General features: G+C 41.2%; 1 protein-coding gene across 3 annotated transcripts; it reads left to right on the top strand.

Moving 5' to 3' along the window:
• Nucleotides 1–395: 395 nt before the first annotated feature.
• On the top strand, nt 396–11,041 carry LOC110523849 (N-lysine methyltransferase KMT5A-A). 3 transcript variants are annotated; one of them, XM_021602913.2, is made up of 7 exons: nt 396–692; nt 1,341–1,491; nt 2,045–2,330; nt 5,483–5,570; nt 8,031–8,090; nt 9,706–9,896; nt 10,099–11,041. In XM_021602913.2, the coding sequence occupies exons 1-7, from the start codon at nt 573–575 to the stop codon at nt 10,307–10,309; spliced, it is 1,107 nt and encodes a 368-aa protein (XP_021458588.2). In that variant the 5' UTR covers nt 396–572; the 3' UTR covers nt 10,310–11,041. The 3 variants fall into 3 exon arrangements, with proteins under 3 accessions (XP_021458588.2, XP_021458587.2, XP_021458590.2); XM_021602912.2 differs by having other exon boundaries at nt 2,042–2,330; XM_021602915.2 differs by having other exon boundaries at nt 2,042–2,330; nt 10,061–11,041.
• The last annotated feature ends 14,297 nt before the right edge of the window (nt 11,042–25,338 follow it).

Genomic DNA, 25,338 nt, shown 5'->3' with positions numbered 1-25,338 from the left:
CAGAAAATATATATGATATATAATAAAAGAACATTTTACACAATCATTCAATGTTATACCGTGCAGTGTCAAAAATATTGTACAAATAATACAGAGAAACGATGAGGAAGACATACATTTTTGCAAAATCATGAGGTCTAGATAAAAAGGCAGCGTGAAAAGTTTGTTGACAAAATATAAAACAGCCACAAACGAAACCTGACACACCAATACCAAAGTACAGAGAGAGAGTTTAGACTGTTTTTCAATTTGTTGTTTACTCAGATTCTGTAAAATACTTATTTTCAGAAGGTAATTCTTTAATGAGGATGATGATAATGATTCATGTTGATTAATTAACTCCCCAAAACAATGTTAGACAGCGCCGCCTGTTGGCTCTGCTTTAGAACTACCGTCCCTTTAAATGTTTACATGGCTCCCTCCCTTGAATGAGTTACATTAAAACATGGCGGAAGGGAGGAACTGTGGAAACTGCCTGGGCTGAATAATTTCAAAGGAAAACATACAAAAGTGACCTTTGTGGAGACGGAGGAGAGTATACGAAGGCAGAGGAGAGGTGGGATGACTGTTGTATGACGCTGGGGACATACGGGGAGACACGGCTTCTGGATATTGTTTTACTGCAACAGAAGAGTGGACCCGAAGCCTTTTCGCATAAATACAAAAAACAAAACAATCCAGACATGAACGGGGTAAGTTGGCTGTAACAATTCGTCAAATGTGTACTTTGTTATTTTACAAAAAATATGTTACATTAATTTAGGACAATAGAGGGGAGTGGACTGTTATTTCTATGCTAGTTAGGTATTTGTTTTTAATGTTACTTGATCAATGTCCAACATTGTTGCATGATGTTAGCTAGCATGGTTAGCTAGCTAACTATACGTTATTCTCCCTACTCCAGCTAGCTACTCCTATCGGTTGAATAAGCGAATGGTCGAAATAAAAAGTTAGTCGCTTTTAGTGGGCGAGGCATTTGTAACTCAAATATACAGCCACGTTTGCATGTTCTCGAAAACAACATGTTTGTCACAAATAATGTGAATAAGCGAACGGTCGAGCTAACAACCAGGAGGCCCGTATGTTGTGCGGGTGTGTTTAGTCATAGTTAGCCAAATTAGGTTGCTGGCTGGCGTCACTGCTAAGTGTATTGACACAGGTCTCCTCTTTTTCATGAGACCAGGTCAGGTGACTGCCAGACATTACTCAAGAGTTGTTATGGTCCTCGACATTAACCTTTTGGAAAATGAATTTCAACGTTGTGTTATTTACATTGTTGACGTCTCCACACACACAGCAACAGCAAATGATTTGATGGTTTCCACCTCTTCCTTTGACAGGACATGGTACTAAACAGCCACTCCATCACTCTCCTGGGCCACAGCAAGTCCAAATCACCTGTCCGTGATGAGATGACCATCAAACTCATTCAGGAGGGAAAGTACGCTGGATGCTGCTCTATACAGAATGAAACACAGAGGCAAGCGGATGGTATGTAGTGTATTCATTGAACTACTGCAGTGCATGTCCTGGTCTTTCTATTTGCCTCTTTCCTGCAAGTCTACACATTCTGCCATCGGGTGGAGAGAAATGTTTACAGTTGTTAATATGATATCTGAGCGAGAGTGACTAACAAAATCAATGGGGCCATGTGGGTGGTAATTTGACCATGATTAGGCATTGCATGCCGCCAGTTGCCCATACCTGGCCTAGATCAATGTGTATAGACATTATGTGGCTTAGTGAATACTGAGTAAAATGTGTGTTTACATGAAACCTTAAACATGGCTGCATGATGAGGTTGGCTTCATCATGGTCCATCACTTCACCCCTCATTCAAAAATAACATTCTCATCACATCTGAGGTGCTGTGGGTTTAGTCTGTGGCATCTCGATAGTCTAAAGTTACTTATTCTTGTTTCCTCAGTTTTTGATAGCCCATTTGACATGAAATGTACAAAAGCAATGTGAATGAGATGAAGCCATTGACATGAACGCTGTTATATCCTCATCTGACTTCCTCTTTGCTTGCCCCACCCAGCAGCCAGGAGACTGAACTCTGAGGCGGCATGCGTCCTGAAGCTGGCAGACATGGAAGAGAGCCACAGCCAGTGGCCCTGCAGGACAGATGAGAACCAGCATCAGTCCTCCCAGCAGCTTCTCCACTTCTCCCCAGTCTCCTGCCTCCGTTCCCCAGCTGATGTCTCCTCCCCTCCTGCCCCCAGTAACATCACCCACACCCTACTCGCCAACAACACCACTGCTCACCTCGCCAACCAGAGGAGGGACATCCGACGCAAGGCCAAAGGGAAGAAGTCAGCACTAAGAATGTAAGCTCTCACTGGATGTCACACACAATCACATTTTGTTGGGTGTTTTCATAACTAAAAAACACTTGTTACAATAGCTAGGGACTGTCAAATGCATGCACTAAACTGGAGCATGTGAATAATTATGTAAAAAGGGTGTAGTATAATTGGAATTGGTGAACTGCAGAGTTTGTGCGTCTCCCATGTGCACATATTCGGAGTGAACTGAACTTGAGGTAGTGGTGGCTTTGTGAGAATTGTTATTTCAATCAAAATACTACTCATTACAGAGTAAGCCATAAAGCTTCATATGATGCCAATTTTTTCCCCCTTTTGTTTCATCACAAAACCAGAGAACAACCTCTGTCTGAAGTCCATAAAGCATATTGCATGTAACAAACAGTTACATGGTCAAGCAAGTTAATGTTTCCTACATTTTCAGACCGCTAAACAGCTATTGACTTAGAACCAAAGAGAGTTACCGCAAGTCACAAAGAAAACCGGAGCTGCCTCCACTATTCCAGCACCATTTCAACATCAAATACCTATGCTCGGTCTAATACAGTGACAACTAAAATATAGCAAAAACAATTTAGTCTAATCAACGTAAAATTGTGATATGTGGCTGTCCATGCTTCTGATTTCTGTGTGCGTGCACGTTCGTGCAAGTAGAAAAAACATGTTGACACACGCCAATGCCATCCTCCTCTTTCATGTTGACCAAACGGTCTATCATTCTGTCATACATTACACAATTTAAATTTGTGTTGTTGTAGGTAACCGGGCTAAAAATGCTTGCTCGCTAGCCTAACTTCCTTTCATGAGCAACGTTAGCTAGTTAACATTAGCTTTCTACATCTAGCTACACATTGAACTTCTATTCTCTCAGGCCAGGGGTAGGGCTGTGGCGGTCACGAGATTTCATCAGCCGGTGATTGTCAAGCAAATAACTGTCAGTCTCGCGGTAATTGACAGTTAACATAAACACAACATTAGCATCTCCTGGCTTCCACACACAGCCTACAAGCCATTTTAAAAAGTCTAATAAAGCCATGTAATATATCCTACACATCACAATAAACATTATTTATTTTAGACTGGTCCAAAGAAGCATGATATGAAGAAAATGTCTATTTCAGAAGAACATAATAGCATACTCTTGAGTTGTCCTGATCTGGCTATGCCAAATGGCTGTGGGCAATACGAGTTAATTTAGCAGACAAGATTTGCATAAAATTCCGTGGCATTATTTTCTAATATGAATTAAACAAAGCTGAATAAAATATAAATCATTTCTCCAAACGATTTGAGTGAGTGTGCACATGCGGCTATTCTGTGAGCAGTTAACAAATAAATAGTTACTCGTATATGGTTAATTTTGAGTTATTAATATAACTTCAGTTGTTTTACAAAAGTTGGGCATGATGAGACTCTAATGATGATGATTTGAAAAAGTCTCTTGAAAGGCTTGAGCTCTGCTTTGTTTTTTTTGCACGGGCTGTACACACCATCAGTCTCTCATTCACAATTTGACAAGCACTTGATAATGAATTTCATGGCGGCATAATGCACCCTAAAAAAATCCATGCCTTTTGCGGCCCGGAGTGCTGCGTTGTGCCCTTCTCCGTGAGTGTGCAGCGCCTCTTACTCACATGGTGATAATTTATAATTCACAAGTGATAGGCTAATATAGTCACCCATCAGACTATTCTTGATTTAATCTTAACTAAATAGTAAAGACAGCGACGGCGGGTTTGTGCCATTAGGCAACGTTGTTGCCGGTGATGTCTGGTGAGGACCTGCCTTACAACAGGCCTACAAGCCCTCAGTCCAGCCTCTCTCAGCCTATTGCAGACAGTCTGAGCACTGGTGGAGGGATTGTGCGTTCCTGGTGTAACTCGTGCAGTTGTTGTTGCCATCCTGTACCTGTCCCGCAGGTGTGATGTTCAGATGTACTGATCCTGTGCAGGTGTTGTTACACGTGGTCTACCACTGCTAGGATGATCATCTGTCCATCCTGTCTCCCTGTAGCACTGTCTTAGGTGTCTCACGGTACGGACATTGCAATTTATTGCCCTGGCCACATCTGCAGTCCTCATGCCTCCTTGCAGCACGCCTAAGGAACGTTCACACAGATGAGCAGGGACCTTGGGCATCTTTCTTTTGGTGTTTTTCAGAGTCAGTAGAAAGGCCTCTTTAGTGTCCCTAAATTTTCATAACTGTGACCTTAAATGTCAACAGTCTGTAAGCTGTTAATGAACTTTCCACAGGTGCATGTTCATTGATTGTTTATGGTTTGTTGAACAAGCATGGGAAACAGTGTTTAAACCCTTTACAATGAAGATCGGTGATGTTAATTCGTAAAATTCCAAATCTCTTTGAAAGACAGGGTCCTGAAAAATGGCTTTTATTTTATTTTTTTAATTTAGTTAATACAATGTTTTAAAGTTCCTTGTAGACCGGCCATGTGTAGCCAATGCGATTTTAAAGGACATTTATTTTGATCATGTTATTTTCTACCTACAGGCTGCAATGGTTTTTATTTGTTGACTTTATGTAGGTTATTTTTACATAGATGGCAATACAAGTTACTTTTAGGATTTTGAAATATGACTTTATTATAAATTAAATTGTTCCACAAATGTGCATATGAAAATCATAACTGGCACGCAGATTGGTAGAAATAGTAAGATAAATTGGCACTCCAAATGGAAAAGGTTGCTGACCCCTGGTGTAGCCTATATCCTACTGGCAACTTCAGGAGCATAACAGCCTAATCTGCCAAGGCCAGCAGCAGCGGGGAGGAAGAGGGTCAGGAACATTTTATTTATTTTCATTTTTGAAGAAAACAAAAACATTCTCGTCCTGGTTAGGCGGTCTTGGTTTCTGGATCCCTCTTCAGTCATTTGTGTGTCTTAATTATTTAATCTGTGTGCTTAAAGCATCAAGCAAGCTCAGTAGCCTACATGTATACAATACAGGTTTTTAAAATGTCAATTTCTAAAGAACAGACCACTGTAGGTCGGGGACAGATATATAATTGATGTACCACAAAGGGCTGCAATGTCTGTCTGTTGGACACTTTGATAAGAACATGGCTCATATGTGCCCGTATATGTTAAAAAAATGGTGTTTGTTAATTAATGCTACTTCATACATTTTTTTTTTAACAGAGCAGTGAGCAGGAATTCCCAAAACCGCAAAGTAACCGACTACTATCCCATAAGGAGAAGCTCCAGGAAAAGCAAAGCGGAGTTGAAGGTGAGCACAAAGTGCATTTATTACCTTGTAATATTTAAAGCATTGACCACTTCCATGCTGTTATATACCAAAGATTTTGTGGTGTACTGTGCAGATTATTGAGAGATAAACAGGGCTGCTTCCTGCATTATCCCACGCCCCCATGCACACGCCATGTATATTTCTATGGGCTCAAGCACTGTTCATGACAAACTATTCACACCCTTTTTGTTGGTGGAGAGACTTTTGCAAGTTTTAAAGCTTATTTCCTGCAATTCTGTACATTTTTTCCATGTCTAATGTGATATTTGAGTGACAAATTACAACAATATCTATGGGCTAAAAAATAAATAAAAAACACATTAGCTGACATGGGCTAGTTGATATGGACATTTGACAAGTTCTAATATAGAGCTGTGATGATAAACCAGAAATGACAGACACTGACATTGCATTCCTCTTACGTTGGTGATTTTGCTACACAACGTTCCTGTAGATTTGTTCTAAAACCATTGTGGTCGACAGTAATGGCCCATGCATTATGTTGATTCCTGCTATGGAAGTGTCTGCCTGTCCCTGTTTTGCTGTCGGCTGCTGACTCAATCCCTCTCCCCACTGCAGACGGAGGAGGGAGCGATGCGTTCTGAGAAGCACCGTTGCATAAAATACTATTGCGACAAATACATTTTCAAAGCAACTAATGTTTTAGTTACAGAGGAGAGTCACAGCTTTCTGTGAGTGTATATAATGCGTTTCTCACCACTTAATATTGGATTCATGGCACCACTTTACAACTGGAGTAGGCTATGCAGTATGGGTTTTGAAGCGCCTACAGAGCCGAGTGGAGCGTGCCATTTTCACTTAATAGGCTTACATCTAGTGGCCTAGCACTGGACCGTTTTTTTTTGTAGGACGTTAGATTACATTTACTGGCTTATCTATCAACAATATCATATTCAGAGTTAGCAATCTAGCTAGGTGTTTTGAGTTCCCATTTCCTCAAGTGGTAAATAATATAGCCTAAATGCCAATATGCACAAATTCTCTTAAGAGCCCAAAATGAATCTGATCGTATTTGGATAGGTTACACATCAAAATACAATCATGCATTTTTCCTATATATATTATCATAGGCTACCATCTTTCTTACTTGGCACTGGAAATAATTGTCTAGAGCCCTGCCACCATTTTATAAAATAAATAAATAAATGTTTTGTCGTATGTTGTTATTGAGCAAAATAGTTAATGATAAATTGACTTTTTGTCCATATCCCCCAGCTCTAGCACCTCCCCGGAAAAAATGTTTTTTATCTGAAGTTATCGATTTATCATTGCACATTTTTTCCCCCTTCAATTTATGGATTTTTGTCCATATGGCCCAGCTCTAGTACAGTAAATAAAAGTAGTGTAGTTCAGAGTTGAGTACATTATACTGTACTGAACTATACTCTAATTTACTGTACTGAGCTCAACTATGTTATACTTTGTTGTCCAAACTTGTGAAACATGGACGTCTATGATTGGTTCAGATTTGGTCTGGACCAACCAAAATTGGTCATGTTTGTTTTTTTTTTTTTTTTTTGCATTTGTGTAGTACAGATCAGGGACCTATGATGAAATTCTGTTACCGGGTGTAAATCCACTTCACTTAATGCAGTTAAATAACCAAAATATGTTTTTCAAAGTTGAGGCGTCATGTCATAGCTGACACAATTATTTCTGTAGACATCTTTTGAATCTTAATTTGGAGCAGATATTTAATTGTTTTAAACTGAGGGAGATTTTACCTAAATTCTGTTACCAAACTTTGCATCTGCACAGTTCTTCTAGTAAGTGTTTGAAATGTTCAGTGTAAATTTGTTAAAAGTAGTCCTTGTACAGAGTTGTATGATTTTGTTCAACTTTTTAAATCAATGGTTTTAGTTTGGCCATACATTTTAAGTGAAAAATTGGTGGAATTGCCCCAATACAGTATGGGGAGCATAGAGATACTGTTAACTGGTTCTCTGGTTCTCAGGCTGACTGCTATTGCCTGAGCAGAGATTAGATGATGACCATTATTCTTCATTCCTTAAAGTCATCAAATAAATAAAGTCATGACTGAAATAATGTATTATTTCATATCAATAGAAAAAGAGGAAATAACTGTTTACCCAATGTGGACCTGACAGTGTTCATTATTTTTGGCTTTGGAATTTCCATTTAAAATCATTTTAATGTCATTTCATAATGCATTTAAAGGCTTTCAAAAATATTATCGAACGGAAATAACCGACACTGAACCAACCTCCAAGCACTAATCGCTCAGCACTAGTAACTTTGCAGTTTAATTTTTTTATTTAGAAAGGAGAAAGGTTCATAACATTTGAGATTAGCTATACTGCCATTAGCCACTGTGAATAAGGACTTGTGTTCCTTCAAATGTGGAGCCAAATTTTACATTTCTTATTACATGTCCTCTCTGCTTGGATTCTCTTACAGTGTGAACAAAAGAAACGCATCGACGATCTGATCATAAATGGGATCGAGGAAGGAATGGAGGTACACTCATTGATCACAGCGCTTAGCCAATCTGACTGAGGCCCTGTATTTGAAAACCTTGTTGCTATGTTCATACTGACGTATCATGAAATGCATCTCACAGTTTTCAGAGAAATAGTGTGTGATACTAAGTTCATTTTATTATTTCAAGACTATATTGTATTCCATGAGTGAAAATAGTGTACATTTGGAAAATATTCAGACCAAATGTCCAAATGGTTGTTACATTACAACAAGTTATTCTAAAATTGATTAAATCATTGTTTTGCCTCAATCTACACACAATGCCACAATGCCAAAGCAAAAAAAAAAAAAAAAAATTAAATAAATTGCAGATGTATTAAAGTATTCAGACCCTTTGCTATGAGACTCTAAATTGAGCTCAAGTGCATCTTGTTTCCATTGATCATCCTTGATGTTTCTACAACTTGATTTACCACAGTCCACCTGTGGTAAATTCAATTGATTGGACATGATTAGGAAAGGTCTCTGTCTCTAAGGTCCCAAAGTTGACAGTGCATGTCAGAGCAAAAGCCAAGCCATGAGGTCGAAGGAATTGTCCATAGAGCTCCGAGACAAGATTGTGTCGAGGCACAGATCTGGGGAAGGGTACCCCAAAATGTCTGCAATCGGGGAGAAGGGCCTTGGTCAGGGAGGTGATCAAGAACATGATGGGCACTCTGACAGAGCTCGAGTTCCTCTGTTTAGATGGGAGAACCTTCCAGAAGGACAACCATCTCTGCAGCACTCCACAAATCAGGCCTTTAGTAGAGTGACCAGATGGAAGCCGCTCCTCAGTAAAAGGCCCATGAGAGCCCACTTGGAGTTTGCCAAAGGGCACCTAAAGGACTCCCAGACCATGAGAAACAAGATTCTCTGGTCTGACGAAACCAAGATTGAGCTTTTTGGCCTGAATGCCAAACGTCACGTCTGGAGGAAAGCTGGCACCATCCCTACGGTGAAGCGTGGTGGCAGCATCATGCTGTGAGGAGGTTTTTCAGTGGCAGGAACGGGGAGACTAGTCAGTATTGAAGGAATGATCAACAGAACAAAGTACAAAGAGATCCTTGATGAAAACCTACTCCAGAGCACTCAGGACCTCAGACTGGGGAGAAGGTTCAACTTCCAGCAGGACAATGACCCTAAGCACACAGCAAAGACAATGCGTGAGTGGTCTCTGAATGTCCTTGAGTTCCCAGCCAGAGCTGAGACTTGAACCTGATCGAAACATCTCTGGAGAGACCTGAAAATAGCTGTGCAGTGACACTCCCCATACAACCTGACAGAGCTTAAGAGGATCTTCAGAGAAGAATGGGAGAAACTCCCCAAATACAGGTGCGCCAAGCTTGTAGCGTCATACCCAAGAAGACTCTAGGCTGTAATTACTGCCTAAGGTGCTTCAACAAAGTACTGAGCAAAGGGTATGAATACCTATGTAAATGTGGTGATTTAAGAACCTGTTTTTGCTTCGTCATTATGGGCTATTGTGTGTAGATTGAGGGGGGAAAAACATTTGAATCCATTTTAGAATACGTCTAACGTAACAATATGGAAAAAGTTGAGGGGTCTGAATACTTTCCTAATGCACTGTATATTTATTCCCCAAATGGTACAGGTGCAGCATATAGAGGGGAAGGGTCGAGGAGTGTTTGCCACCCAGTGTTTCGATAAGGGCCAGTATGTGGTGGAGTACCATGGCGATCTGCTGCAGGTCACTGATGCCAAAATGAGGGAGGCCGAGTATGCTCTTAACCCTGCCACCGGCTGCTACATGTACTACTTTCAGTATCTCTGCAAAACATACTGGTATGTCAAACCACTTTCTCTTATGCGTGTGGCATCTCTGGTATAGCTGCAAAACTATTTCAGCGTTCTCACTATTGGCTGCTCACTAATGCAGTATTTGTTTTAAGTTTCATGGTGTAATAACTTTTCAACCATAACAAACTGTTAGATTAACCTAATATCAGCGGCGGGGGGGGGTTTTCTCTACTGCATCTCCCTCTAGTGTGGACGCCACGAAAGAAACGGGGCGCATGGGTCGTCTGATCAACCACAGTAAGAACGGCAACTGTCAAACCAAACTCCATGACATCAACGGGATGCCTCACCTCATCCTGGTGGCATCGCGAGACGTCGATGAGGGCGAGGAGCTGCTCTACGACTACGGCGACCGCAGCAAAGCTTCCATCGCAGCCCACCCCTGGCTCAAACATTGATGGAGACATGATCCAGCTCAAAGAAAAGGGAAAATGCTAACAACACCTTGATTTCTTAATAGATCGTCTTTTTAAATGTAAAAATTGCCTTAGCAACAGAATGTGTCATCACATTTTTTTTTTTTTTTGAAAGGGAGGGGGTAGTTTGTGCTTAGTGGGGAGGGAGTTTTTGAGGAGGGTGGGTTAGGTTACAGTGACTTAAACACACATTTAGATTGAGGTACACCTTCTAAATGTCTGGCGACATCAATACTTTTAATATATTTATCAGTCTATGAAACATGCTAGTTTTTTCCAGCACAATTCTTTTTGTATATTTTGTATTACCGGTAGACCAGTGCTTCCACGGCATGCAGGTTGTAGTTCAGTGTTCTGCATTTTTATACAAAGTTTTTCTTAATTGGTTGTATGGTAGTTAGTTGCTAAGCAATAATTATATTTATGGTACCAGAACCCTTTCTGGTTGATGCAGAAAACAGAACTATTAGATGCAATTAGTCTTTAAAAGGTTCCAAAAACTGGAATAGGATTCCAACCATTGACACTCACACTTTATTTGAAATGTCAACTTTATGCTATGTTATGTATAGTTGTTTTATGAACTTGAACAAATCTGTACCTCTAACACACAAAGCTGTCAATGTCCACAAACAAATGCTCCACGAGGAAGTATTTAAATATGTATGCTGGGGTGGAGGCATCATTGAATAAACAGGTTTTATGCAAATTATACCCCAGCTTGCTTTTGTCATGACGTCGGACTCTTCTTTTTGCATTTAAACACCTTGCTGATTACAAAGCTGAATTTGAGGACAATGGATTGATGATTTGTATAACTACTGTTCAGAGGGCATCAGATCCCCTCTAATATTTAATGTTGATTGCATGAGGTTGGCTTAGTGAGATACATTTCCAAACGGAACGTTCTAAATTAAACATTTCCCACGCGGACTGTTTTTAGTGATGAAAAAAACAGTTCCATTAGAAGTGGCCATCCAAGAAGGTTCAAGGTCATTGGCCACATTGACATCAAATCACACATCTACAGTAGCTTTAATTAGACTGATCATGACATACTTTCACAATTAAAAATCAAGTGAAAAATCTACTAGGCAAATTCTTTTTAATCATTGTCATATGAAGAGACATGAGGAATTATAGATAAAACATATCAGTGCTCATCGACCATTGGACATAGACATTACACAAGTTGGAATTCGCAAATTCAACAATGAGTTGTTTGGAAGGAGTTAGTGGCTAACTGCAAGCATTGCAAAGCAATCACTAGCCTACTTATTCAGTGGAGTGGATGTGTGGTCCAATGTCTGGGTTAAACGGTCTCTTTTCCAAGTTTAAAAAGGTAAACATTCAACATTGGCCATGCTGTCAATCCAGCATGACTTCTACCACGCTCAACACAACTAGAAACTCGGAACTGGGGAATCTGACCACTGGGGACTCTGGGAAAAATGTTGCTCTGACTGGGAAAATAATTTTGAACGGTAATTCAACTCTGAATTGTAAATCGGGAACTTGGACCTGAAGATCACTGACATGATTCAACCTTGTTTTTTTTTCAGTGTTCCCAGTTGTCTTGAAAACACTATAAATCCAGAGAATTCCAGACTTTGATGACAAAATTTGCCCACAAAAGGACTGCCACCTTCCTGTTCAAGTAAGCACAGCACAAGGTGACTCCAAAGATGTATTGTATGCTGCGGCATAAATGATGTAATATGCCAGGGAGATATGTTACTGTAGCTAAGAAAGTAATACTAAGTGTATGTTGTGAAGTAAGCTGTTAGTAGCCTATGTGTCTCACCCTAATAATTTGTTCCCTTTTCCCCTCATAATTTTGCCAACTGTTCTGACTTGATGGTGCACATGTAGCCTATAACCTGTTTTAGAGCAACGTAATCATTGAATATTGTAAGAGCTACATCCGTCTTAGCTCGCTCATGAATGTCTTAATCGAAATCACTGATTGCCTCTTGTCCGCTCGTCGTTCCCTTATACCATAGTTTGTACATCTCAATTGTCAATAGAAAACACATTTGTTTAAGCAAGTCAGCCATATAAGCTATGTATTTTTAAAAGGCAGTAAATGAGGCTGAATGAACTGTTTCGCTGCCAGACAAGGCTCTGCTGATAGCCAGGTGTAGCAGTGGTAAAGGTGTTGGGACTGCTGTTGAGACAGTTTTATGTAGGCCCTAACAGTTTGTGGGCACCATTATAGTGTAATTAATGTATTGTTTAGTGTTGTTTTTTTGGCATAACAACCCCCCAAAAATTAAGTTTGCCCCACCAAGATTTACATCCTAAAATCACCACTTTCAGCCTGACGATTTATGGATGACTCCCAATGTTAGGGTGGAGAGACAAGTATCTTGTTAGTACATCCATCATTTTTGCTTGCAACAATGACTAATGAGTAATGACCATGGCCCACTTCAAAATAATATGCATCTCTAACAAAGATAAATTGTCAGATACGTGACTTCATTCTGTGAGCTGTTTTTTTACTAACACTTTGTTTCTGCCACCACATTGCTTAGTGTCAGGGAGAGTAATGAACGACTGGAGTCCAGTGGCAAAAGTCTACGACCGTCACCCTCACAAGGCGGGCAGCATCAATGGCACCGACGTGGAGTCGCATGACCAGGCTGTCTGGAGGGTCTTGGTCTCCCGCTACAAACCCAACAAAGCCTTGGTGTGGGACCTGCTCTATTCATGGCCTGCTTGAACCCTCAAAAAACGGAGGACAAGCTGAATTAAGTGTTCTTCAAATATGGGGACATCCGCCGGCTGCGCCTGGTGAGGGACGGAGTGACTAGGACTAGCTGCAGTTCAGTGGGAAGGACAGACTCTTCTGCAAACCCATCAACCTTCCTGCCACCATGAACCAGGAATTGGGTGAGAGAGAGAAGGAAGAGAGAGTGAGGGAGGAACGCTATACAGAGAGAGGGACAGAGATAGGTCCTTGAGCTGTGAGAGAGATCGCCAGAACTGGACAAGAAGCCGACATCCTCAGCTCACAGGGGGACAAACATCTACCTGGAGGTGAAAACATTCCCTACCAAATATGCCCTCTTAGGCACAACTATGACAAAACAACCAACAAAAATCGGTCACAACTCTTGCAAGGCTTCGAGGGGACTCCTACTGTAGATACACCTACTGCTCATCCCTTACAGTAGTGCTGTAGATTACATTATCACAAACCTCAACCCAGAGTCTCTCAGAATGTTCACAGTCAGCCCACTGACACCCCTATTAGATCACAGCAAAATCACAGCCTACTTGAACAGAGCAATACTCAATCATGAGGCATCAAAGCTGAACAAACTGCATACTACTGAGAAACGTTATAGACGGAAGGAAAGTAGTTCAGAAACATACCAACAACAAATCCAATCCCTTTTAGACAACTTCCTGGACAAAACATTTCACTGAAGATGTAAGCTTTATATTTGACCTTTCAACTTCCCTATCAAATCCTAGAAATGTCAAGCAGACAACCTAAACAAATTAACAACAATGACATGGTTTGATAAAGAATGCCATACCCTAAGAAGGAAATTGAGAAACATATCCAACCAAAAACACAGAGACCCAGAAAACCCGAGTCGTCGCTATGGTGGAACAATACAGAAAAACAATAAGAAAAAAGAACAAACAGCACGTCAGAAATCAGCTCAATGTAATTGAAGAATCCATAGAATCTAACCACTTCTGGGAAAATTAGAACACACGAAACAAACAACACAAATAGCTACAGTTGAAGTCGGAAGTTTACATACACTCAGGTAAGAGTCATTAAAACTCGTTTTTCAACCACTCCACAAATTTCTTGTTAACAAACAATAGTTTTGGCTAGTCGGTTAGGACATCTATTTTGTGCATGACAAGTAATTTTTCCAACAATTGTTTACAGACAGATTATTTCATTTATAATTCACTGTATCACAATTCCAGTGGTTTCAGAAGTTTACGAACACTAAGTTGACTGTGCCTTTAAACAGCTTGGAAAATTACAGAAAATTATGTCATGGCTTTAGAAGGTTCTGATAGGCTAATTGACATAATTTGAGTCAATTGGCGGTGTACCTGTGGATGTATTTCAAGGCCTACCTTCAAACTCAGTGCCTCTTTGCTTGACATCATGGGAAAATCAAAAGAAATCAGCCAAGACCTCAGAAAACAATTGTAGACTTCCACAAGTCTTTAAGCATCAGCTACCAGAGCAGCTTACAGATCATTGCACCTGTACATAGCCCATCTGTAAATAGCCCATCCAACTACCTCATCCCCATATTGTTATTATTTATTTTTTCTCCTTTGCACCCCAGTATCTCTACTTGCACATTCATCTTCTGCACATCTATCACTCCAGTGTTTATTTGCTAAATTGGAATTATTTCGCCACTACGGCCTATTTATTGCCTTTACCTCCCTAATCTTACTTAATTTGCACACACTGTATATAGACTTTTCTATTGTGTTATTGACTGTACGTTTGTTTATTCCATGTGTAACTCTGTGTTGTTGTTTGTGTCACACTGCTTTGCTTTATCTTGGCCAGTTCGCAGTTGTAAATGAGAACTTGTTCTCAACTGGCCTACCTGGTTAAAAAAAAACAGTCTGGTTCATCCTTGGGAGCAATTTCCACACACCATGTTCATCTGTACAAACAATAGTACGCAAGTATAAACACCATGGGACCACGCAGCCGTCATAACGCTCAGGAAGGAGGCGCGTTCTGTCTCCTAGAGATGAACATACTTTGGTGCGAAAAGTGCAAATCAATCCCAGAACAACAGCAAATGAACCTTGTGAAGATGCTGGAGGAAACAGGTGCAAAAGTATCTACAGTAAAACGAGTCCTATATCTGCATAACCTGAAAGGCCGCTTAGCAAGTTAGAAGCCACTGCTCCAAAACCGCCATAAAAAAGCAAGACTACGGTTTGAAACTGCACATGGGGACAAAGATCATACTTTTTGGAGAAATGTCCTCTGGTCTGATGAAACAAAAATATAACTATTTGGTCATAATGACCATCGTTATGTTTGGAGGAAAAAGGGGGAGGCTTGCAAGCCGAAGAACACCATCCCAACCCTGAAGCACGGGGGTGGCAGCACTTTGCTGCAGGAGGGACTGGTTCACTTCACAAAATAGATGGCATCATGAGGGAGGAAATGTATGTGGATATATTGAAGCAACATCTCAAGACATCAGTCAGGAAGTTAAAGCTTGGTCGCAAATGGGTCTTCCAAATGGACAATGACCCCAAGCATACTTCCAAAGTTGTGGCAAAATGGCTTAGGACAACAAAGTCAAGGTATTGGAGTGGCCATCACAAAGCCCTGACCTCAATCCTATAGAACATTTGTGGGCAGAACTGAAAAGTGTGTGCGAGCAAGGAGGCCTACAACCTGACTCAGTTACACCAGCTCTGTCAGGAGGAATGGGCCTAAATTCACCCAACTTATTGTGGGAAGCTTGTGGAAGGCTATCCAAAACATTTGCCCCAAGTTTAACAATTTAAAGGCAATGATACCAAATACTAATTGAGCGTATGTAAATTTCTGACCCACTGGGAATGTGATGAAAGAAATAAAAGCTGAAATAAAGCATTCTCTCTACTATTATTCTGACATTTCACATTCTTAAAATAAAGTGGTGATCCTAACTGAGGGAATTTTTACTAGGGTTAAATATCAGGAATTGTGGAAAACTGATCTCAAATGTATTTGTCTAAGGTGTATGTAAACTTCCGACTTCAACTGTACCTATCCAAAGTGAAGATGTATGGATAAACCACTTCTCAAATCTGTTCAGCTCTATAACAAAGAACAAACAGCTAAAACACATACATGATTAACTACAAAAATTAGAATCAGCTATTGACGATTACCAGAACCCACTAGATTCGCCAATTACGTTCAATGAACTACAGGACAAAATACAAACCCTCCAACCCAAAAAGGCCTGTGGTGTTGATGGTATGCTAAATGAAAACATACAGACCATAAATTCCAATGAGAGAGGGATGCAGCTTGAGCCCCACCCTCTTCAACATATATATCAATGAATTGGCGAGGGCACTAGAACAGTCTGCATCACCTGACCTCACCCTACTGGACTCGGAAATCAAATGTCTACTGTTTGCAGATGATCTGGTGCTTCTGTCCCCAACCAAGGAGGACCTACAGCAGCACCTAGATCTTTTACACAGATTCTGTCAGACTTGGGGCCTGGCAGTGAATCTCAGTAAGACAAAATATAATGGTGTTCCAAAAAAGGTCCAGTAGCCAGGACATCAAATAAAATGATATCTAGACGCCATTGCCCTAGAGCACACAAAGAACTATACCTACCTCGGCCTAAACATCAACACCACAGGTAACTTCCACAAGGCTGTGAACGATCTAAGAGACATGGCAAGAAGGGCCTTCTATGGCATCAAAAGGAACATAAAACTCAACATCCCAACATCCCAATTAGGATCTGGCTAAAAGTACTTCAATTGGTTATAGAACAGAATGCTATGGTTGTGAGTCCTGGGTTCCACTCACCAACCAACAATTCAGAAAATTGGACAAAAACCCAATTAATTGTACCTTTATTTAACCAGGCAAGTCAGTTAAGAACAAATTCTTATTTTCAATGACAGCCTAGGAACAGTGGGTTAACTGCCTGTTCAGGGGCAGAACGACAGATTTGTACCTTGTCAGCTCGGGGGTTTGAACTTGCATCCTTCCGGTTACTAGTCCAACACTCTAACCACTAGGCTACCCTGCTGCCCCAATTGAGACTCTGCATGCAGAATTCTGCAAAAACATACTTAGTGTACAAAGCAAAACCTCAAACAATGCATGCAGAGCAGAATTAAGACTATACCCACTAGTTTCAAAGTCCAGAAAAAAAGCTGTTAAATTCTACAACCACCTAAAAGTAAGTGATGCCTACACATTCCACCATACAGCCCTCACACACCGAGAGATGCTGGTTCAGGGGATCTGTTAACTAACACGAACAGACCCCACAGAGCCCCAGGACAGCAACACAATTAGACCCAACCAAATTATGCGAAAGCAAAAGAGAACTATTTGACACACTAGAAATAATCAACCAATAAATAGAGAAAGTTCGAATGCTATCTGTCCCTACACAGAGAGTAGACACTGTGGCAGAATACCTGACCACTGTGACTTACCCAAAGTCAAGAATATCCTTGACAATGTACAGACTCAGTGAGCGTAACCTTGCTATAGAGAGAGGCCGCCATAGGCAGACCTGGCTCTCGAGAGAATACAGGATATGTGCCCACTGCCCACAAAATGAGGTGGAAACTGAGCTGCACTTCCTAACCTCCTGCCAAATGTATGACCACATTAGAGATGCATATTTCCCACAGATCACACAGACCCAAAAATAATTTGAAAATTGCTAAACCCCTTTACATAGCTGATAATATAACATTTTAAATGTATTTATCTGTTTTAAACCTTTTTGAGTCCAATATTTACAGGTAATTTCTAAAATTATTTTGTTGACGTTGATTTTTGTCCTCTCACTTTTATTTATTATTTATTTCACTTGCTTTGGCAATGTTAACACGTTTCCCATGCCAATAAAGCCCCTTGGAATTTAATTGAGAGACTGAGTGGGGGAGCAGAGGGAGGAGAGATGACCGAGAGAGATGTGGAGAAAGGGATTACCACCAAGAGAGGAAGGATAGGAGTTAGGAGAGGGAGTCGGCGAGAGAGAGGGAGTCGGCGAGAGAGAGGATCTTGACGAGAGAGAGTCGGCGAGAGAGAGGGAGTCGGCGAGAGAGAGGATCTTGACGAGAGAGAGTCGGCGAGAGAGAGGGAGTCGGCGAGAGACAGGGAGTCGGCGAGAGAGAGGCATGACAGGAGAAAAGTACAGAGAAAGAAGATGAGACTTAATGGACCCCCAATGGTCCTTCTGACATCTCTGGACTCCATCTCTGGAATCTAAAAGGATCACATGGGTGGAGAGCGAGGTGGAGCAAGTGATAAAAGAAAAAGGTTTAACTAGACTGATCTTTGCCATCACATCAAATTCTCCACTGCACCCTTCTGCTTGCCTGGCAAAAAGGGTCTGAATGTGACAACGGCCCTTCTTTCTTCTCATTTTAGTCCCGCAAAGTCCCCTGTACAGTAGGTGGCGTAAATACACCTTATTAAGTGTAGTCTGCCAATAAAACTCAAAGAAGAAGAAAAATGCCATATCTGTTTCAGAGCCTTTGAAAGTCTTTGTGCTAAGCACATCTACTACCTGACTCCAGCAAAAAAAAACAGATCTAGTGCTCTGACATAATCAGAGGTAAAGTTTGGTTAGATAACCGATAAGATGCGCTATGTCTTACTCTTCGCATAATCATTCAGTATTGCAGAAGTTTGCAGAGTATCTAACCGACTGAATACATACTGAATAGAGCCCCATAATGGAGGTGTCATAATACCCATGAAACCTAGCGGTCAAACAGGGAAATTGTTCCAATCGTTTTTCTCATAGGGGATTTTAGAAACACTTAAAATTTCATGTAGGCTTTACCCTGGCGTGAGGTTTTGATAACCGTGTAAATCTCTCTCGGACAAAGTGACTTTTATCAATATATTTGGCTCCACTCACTCTCAGATTTGAAAACGCTAATTAGGATCAAAGTAGACCATGCAAAACTACAAATCCCTGCAAGCTCCTGCACGTCATCTCTAGCTGACACCTAACAGGTATTGCATCAATTTAAAACTTGCAAAAGACAGTTCACAGAATTGCCCATTTAAAGAAATTTTGACAATTTATTAATTACTATGTTTAGCTAACATTAGATAGTTAACCCAGAGATTCTTACCGTTGCCTTGAGTCTCATCCAGATCATCCATGGCATTTGTAGTTATTTATGATAGCCACATTAGCAGCTAATTAGCATTTCATTTTTGGGGGGTAAATAGAGGCAAATTATATTGATAAAAGTCACCTTGTCCTAGAGAGATTTACACGGTTGTCAAATCGTCACGCAATCGTAAGCCGAAACGAAACACAGCCCTTATTTTAAGTGTTTCTAAAATCCCCTATGGGAAAAATGAATGGTGGAAAAACTATTGGAACCATTTCCCTGTTTGACCGCTAGGTTTTATGGGTATATGACTCAAACTGTGGTACTCTATAAAGCCAGGCTAGCTGTTGGCTTGCTTTGCATTTAAGCCTGTGAGACAAAATGGTGGCTGCAATGATTTACATTTTTATCATACATGTTTTTAGCTCCTAATGGTTTTAATTGCAGAAATTAAGGCTCATATTATTTGTATTTTCATGTGTACATATGAGACACACCAATTATATGTATTTTAACAAGTTATATTATATGACGTTTGTATTTGACTGTCGAATGCTAACCGCTAACTAGCTCAGCACTAGCCTGCCCAATTCGCCCTAACTATTTGTAGCTCCTGTGGTAGCTAGTCTATGGGTTTTTGTTACATGAATATGTATACCTCTTCTATAATTAGTTTTACTAGTAGCCTGTATGAAGAGAGAATTGGTTATATCTGGAGTACTTCTCCTATCTTATCCGGTGTCCTGTGTGAATTTAAGTATGCTCTCTCTAATTCTCTCTTTCTCTCTTTCTTTCTCTCTCTAGGAGGACCTGAGCCCTAGGACCATGCCTCAGGACTACCTGGCATGATGACTCCTTGCTGTCCCCAGTCCACCTGGCCGTGTTGCTGCTCCAGGTTAAACTGTTCTGCCTGCGGCTATGGAACCATGACCTGTTCACCGGATGTGCTTCCTGTCCCAGACCTGCTGTTTTCAACTCTCTAGAGACAGCAGGAGCGGTAGAGATACTCTTAATGATCGGCTATGAAAAGCCAACTGACATTTACTCCTGAGGTGCTGACTTGCTGCACCCTCGACAACTACTGTGATTATTTTTATTTGACCATGCTGGTCATTTAGGAACATTTGAACATCTTGGCCGTGTTCTGTTATAATCTCCACCCGGCACAGCCAGAAGAGGACTGGCCACCCCTCATAGCCTGATTCCTCTCTAGGTTTCTTCCAAGATTTTGGCCTTTCTAGGGAGTTTTGTCTAGCCACCGTGCTTCTACACCTGCCTTGCTTGCTGTTTGGGGTTTTAGGCTGGGTTTTTGTACAGCACTTTGAGATATCAGCTGATGTAAGAAGGGCTATATAAATACATTTGATTTGATTTGATGCATTGTTGTAGCCTATGTACTACAAGGGTGTTATTTTGGTGGTTTGTTACACCACCACCACTGGCATGGAAATGGTTATATTTGTCTTGCAAACTTGCTCCCACCATTATGAAATGTAATGTTGTTCATTATTCTCCTTTACTTATCAACCCAGAAATGGATCAGGGGGGAAGCTGCTGTCTTCTAACTTGCACAGTTTCAACACAAGATTTAAATAATATTACATACAAAATATTTCATTCAATTGATAAATTGATACATCTCTATTAGGCTCAATGTTATTAAACTGAAGCGGAAAGACTTACATTCATTAAACTGGTGCTTATTTTGTCTCCCGCAGGTTACGCGGGGACTGGGATAATGGGCACCTAAAGGGAATCTACTCGGACAACTCCCATCCAGGAATCTGCAGCCCATTTTGGCATGACTGTGGACGGGTTCTTTGATTTACAATCTCTCTATCTCACCTACACTATCACAATACCAATGGATATGTAGTACAGGATATGAATGGGTGTAATAGATGAAAACCAATGTAGGGATGTGGACTACTATTTGACAACTATCGACCCATATCAAAATTGTCTGTACTATCTTAGGTACTGGAGTCCTTAGTTAGTAGGAAGCTGAAGGCCTACCTCCAAGCAAACAACATCTTAAATGGAATGCAATCAGGTTTTAGGTCTGGCCACAGCATTGTTTCAGCATCATTGAAGGTTTTAAATGACATCCATTGTGCTCTTGACAAGAAGTTACTGTGTATGTCTGTCTTTATTGATTTGTCAAAGGCATTTGACACAGTGAACCATGCTGTCTTAGTGCAAAGGTTAAAATGTTGTGGAATTTTCTGGTCATGGTCTAGATTGGTTTATAAATTACCTATCAAATTGTACACAATGTGTAATAGCGGATTGTTGTAAATCTGAGTACAAAGAGTTCTCAGGTGTTCCACAAGGTTCTATTTTGGGCCCACTGTTGTTCATTTTGTATATCAACAACATTGGGGATCATATTGAAACAGCGGATGTTCCTTTTTATGCATATGATACTATTCTTCATTCAATTGGTAGTAGTTTATCTTTAGCTTTTGAAAATACCCAAAGAGCACTTAACATCATACAATAGAATCTGTATAATTTAAATCTGGTTCTGAATTTTGCTACATTGGCTGGACATACTATAGAGCAAGTCAAAGTGTACAAATATTTGGGTTTCACTGTGCATGTGGAGAACTTGATAAGGAAGCTCAAGCTGAGAATAGGTTTTTATTGCCGGCATAAGGCTTGTTTTTCTCTGGAGGCCAAGAAGGAGCTGGTATGATGTACATTACTGGCGGTTTTAGATTTTAGTTATGTTATATATATGCAGGCCTCAACCACTACCCTGAGAGCACTTGATTCAGTATATAATGTGGCCCTCAGATTCAGTCAGAGCAGGAAACTCATTGCTTTTCCTGCTCTTCCAAGACCACGCCTCACTGCAGCAGTTTCAGGATAGGCAGGCTGAGCTGATACTCATCTTGCAGGATCTCAACGACTATAATCAGTGGTTCTCAGGCCAGCCCAGATCTCTCGTTGATCGACTGCGGGACGTCCTCACGTCGCCGTGCCATGCCTTCGGGGAGATGTTCTCCATGGGGGGCCAACTACTGGATGTCCTGTACCCATATTTGTGTCTGGTCTACCTAGGCTCTTCACTGGACTTCTTGCTTAAGGCCCTGTTCGGCCTGCAAAGCTTCTTAGACGACTGCTTTGTCATCTTGCTTCTCTTCATCATGTACCACAAAGTGGTGACTCAGAGACTGGCAGGTTGACAGCCTCTGGACAGAAGTATGAAATAAATCCCATACCTCTTTATATCATGTCAGGTCAAAGACACTGTGATGATCAGTTCTCTTTATCTATTACTTTGGACTTCCATGGGGCCCTGATAAAAGTCCCTTGGTGTACAATGGAGTGACAGGTAGCCTAGTGGTTAGAGCATTGGACTAGTTAAATAAAGGTTTAAAAAAAATACAAAAATAGTGGGGACTATGGCTGGACCAGGAAAAGGTGCACATAAGCAAATTAAAATTGTTAAGGGGGGGAGGGAATATCAACAAAAATATATAGCTATTTTGTTAAGGGCACTCGAGAAATATACAAATAAATGTACATTTAATTTCCCCGACACGAGCAAAGTGGGCTTTAGCCATAGTTTGGATTATACAGAAGTTGGATTCTAAATTCAAAATGCATATTGTGGCAGGCCAAGGGGTTTGGTCAAGACGTTTACACCAGATCAGACACGGACAGAGTTGGATTAGCTCGGATTCAAGGATGTTTATTTAAATAACAAACAAAATGAAAATAAAAGGTCTCCTCCAGGAGACCCTCTCCGGGATTCCGTTTTCTGGGCTCCGGGTTTTGCTGTATCCTGCGGGGAACAAAACTGAGCTCCCTTCGTTATCCCTGGGACTGAGCACGACTTAACAGGAGTAACCTCTCTTCCCCCAGTCCCTTCCCGGTGTGCTGCCCTTCTGGCAACTTTATGGGACTCGTCCAGCTGGTGAGAAATCAGCCCCTTGATTACTCACCAACCACAATCAGCCCCAATTAGTCCTGGCCCGAGAGCCGTCGAGACCTGGCAAGTCCAGCAGAGGGAGCCATCGCCTCGTGATGTAGACTCCGTCTGTCACCAGGCCTCGACGAGTCTCCTCCTGGTGGCTGACCTGCTTGCTGTTACGCCACAATATTTATCGGATTACATAAACAAGCACACGCACACCGGTTTATTTAGATTTTTTAAACAGTAATAATAATGGTGAAGGTGCATTACTGTAAGATAGAAGAATTCTGATATCATGTCATTGTTTTTAGCACTACCCACAGAGTTCTTTAAACTACGGCACGCAACGTGGTTTAATGCGCCAGTAAATCAGCACAATCTACTTTTTAGTTTTTCCAAATTTCCGACGTTTTGGAGCTAGATTTGGGATCATGTATACTGTGCTAATACCGATACAAAAACAGAGTAATGGAGAGTATTATGTATTGAACGGGTAGTAAAAAATACCCAGAAAAACAAATTATGTTTTGGATGAACAAATTCATACTAATTACCAAAAACAAGAACACTAACCAAATTCACACTACTACCTTGAATTTCAAACAAAAGTAACAAACTGTACTATTCAGATCTCTCCACAGGTTTTGATTTTTTATTCGTTTGACTAGTGCAATTTACGACTTTCGCTATAAACGCAACAAAGTCCACCTTCTTCACTATTAATGGGTCAGGATCCTTCTCCTGCATGGCATCCACTACCATCTCCTCTCTACTCACTCCTTCTGCTATTTTCACTGCCTCCACATACAGTGCATTTGGAAAGTATTCAGACCCCTTGACTTTTTCCACATTTTGTTACGTTAAAGCCTTTTTCTAAAATGGATTAAACACATTTTTCCTGATCAATCTCAACACAATACCCCATACTGACAAAGTGAGACATTTTTATGAAAATGTATTAAAAATAAAAACAGAAATACCTTATTTACATAGGTATTCAGACCCTTTGATATGAGACTTGAAATTGAGCTCAGGTGCCTCCTGTTTCCATTGATCATCCTTGATGGACATGATTAGGAAAGGCACACACCTGTCTATATAAGGTCCCACAGTTGACGGTGCATGTCAGAGCAAATAATAAGCCATGAGGTCTAAGGAATTGTCCGTAAAGCTCTGAGACAGGATTTTGTCGACACACAGACCTGGGGAAGGGTACCAAAACATTTCTACATAATTGAAGGTCCCCAAGAACACAGTGGCCCCCATCATTCTTAAATGGAAGAAGTTTGGAACCACCAAGACTCTTCCTAGAGCTTGCCACCCGGCCAAACAGGGCAATCGGGGGAGAAGGGCCTTGCTCAGGGAGGTGACCAAGAACCTGATTGTCACTCTGACAGCGCTCCAGAGTTCCTCTGTGGAGATGAGAGAACCTTCCAGAAGGACAACCATCTCTGCAGCACTCCACCAATCAGGCCTTTGTGGTAGAGTGGCCAGACGGAAGACACTCCTCAGTAAAAGGCACATGACAGCCCACTTGGAGTTTGCCAAAAGGAACCTAAAGGACTCTCTGGTCTGATGAAACCAGGATTGACATCTTTAGTCTGAATACCAATTGTCACATCTAGAGGAAACCTGGCACCCTTCCTACGGTGAAGCATGGTGGTGTCAGCATCATGCTGTGGGGATGTTTTTCAGCAGCAGGGACTGCGAGACTGGTCAGGATCGAGACAAAGATGAATGGAGCAAAGTCCCGAGAGATCCTTGATGAAAACGTGCTCCAGAGCGCTCAGGACCCCAAACTGTGGTGAAGGTTCACCTTCCAACAGGACAACAACCTTAAGCACGCAGCCAAGACAACGCAGGAGTGGCTTCAGGACAAGTCTCTGAATGTCTTTGAGTGGCCCAGCCAGAGCCCAGACTTGAACCCGATCGAGCATCTCTGGAGAGACCTGAAAATAAGAAGTACCCGTGCTAAGGCCTGTTCAACGCTGGTCTGACCAATCGGAATCCATGCTTCAAGATGGTATTGATCACGCGAACTGGGATATGTTCCGGGTAGCCTCTGAGAATAACCACTGCATTTAACCAGGGCAAGGTGACTGGGAATATGACCGAAAACAAACAGTGTAGTTATTCCCTCCGTAAGGCAATCAAACAGGCAAAACGTCAGTACAGAGACAAAGTGGAGTCGCAATTCAACGGCTCAGACACAAGACGTATGTGACAGGGTCTACAGACA

The sequence above is a fragment of the Oncorhynchus mykiss genome, chromosome 5, assembly GCF_013265735.2.
Source record: "Oncorhynchus mykiss isolate Arlee chromosome 5, USDA_OmykA_1.1, whole genome shotgun sequence".
Classification (NCBI taxonomy): domain Eukaryota; kingdom Metazoa; phylum Chordata; class Actinopteri; order Salmoniformes; family Salmonidae; genus Oncorhynchus; species Oncorhynchus mykiss.
The sequence above is the reverse complement of the archived record's forward strand: the minus strand, read 5'-3'. Positions and strand labels throughout refer to the sequence as shown.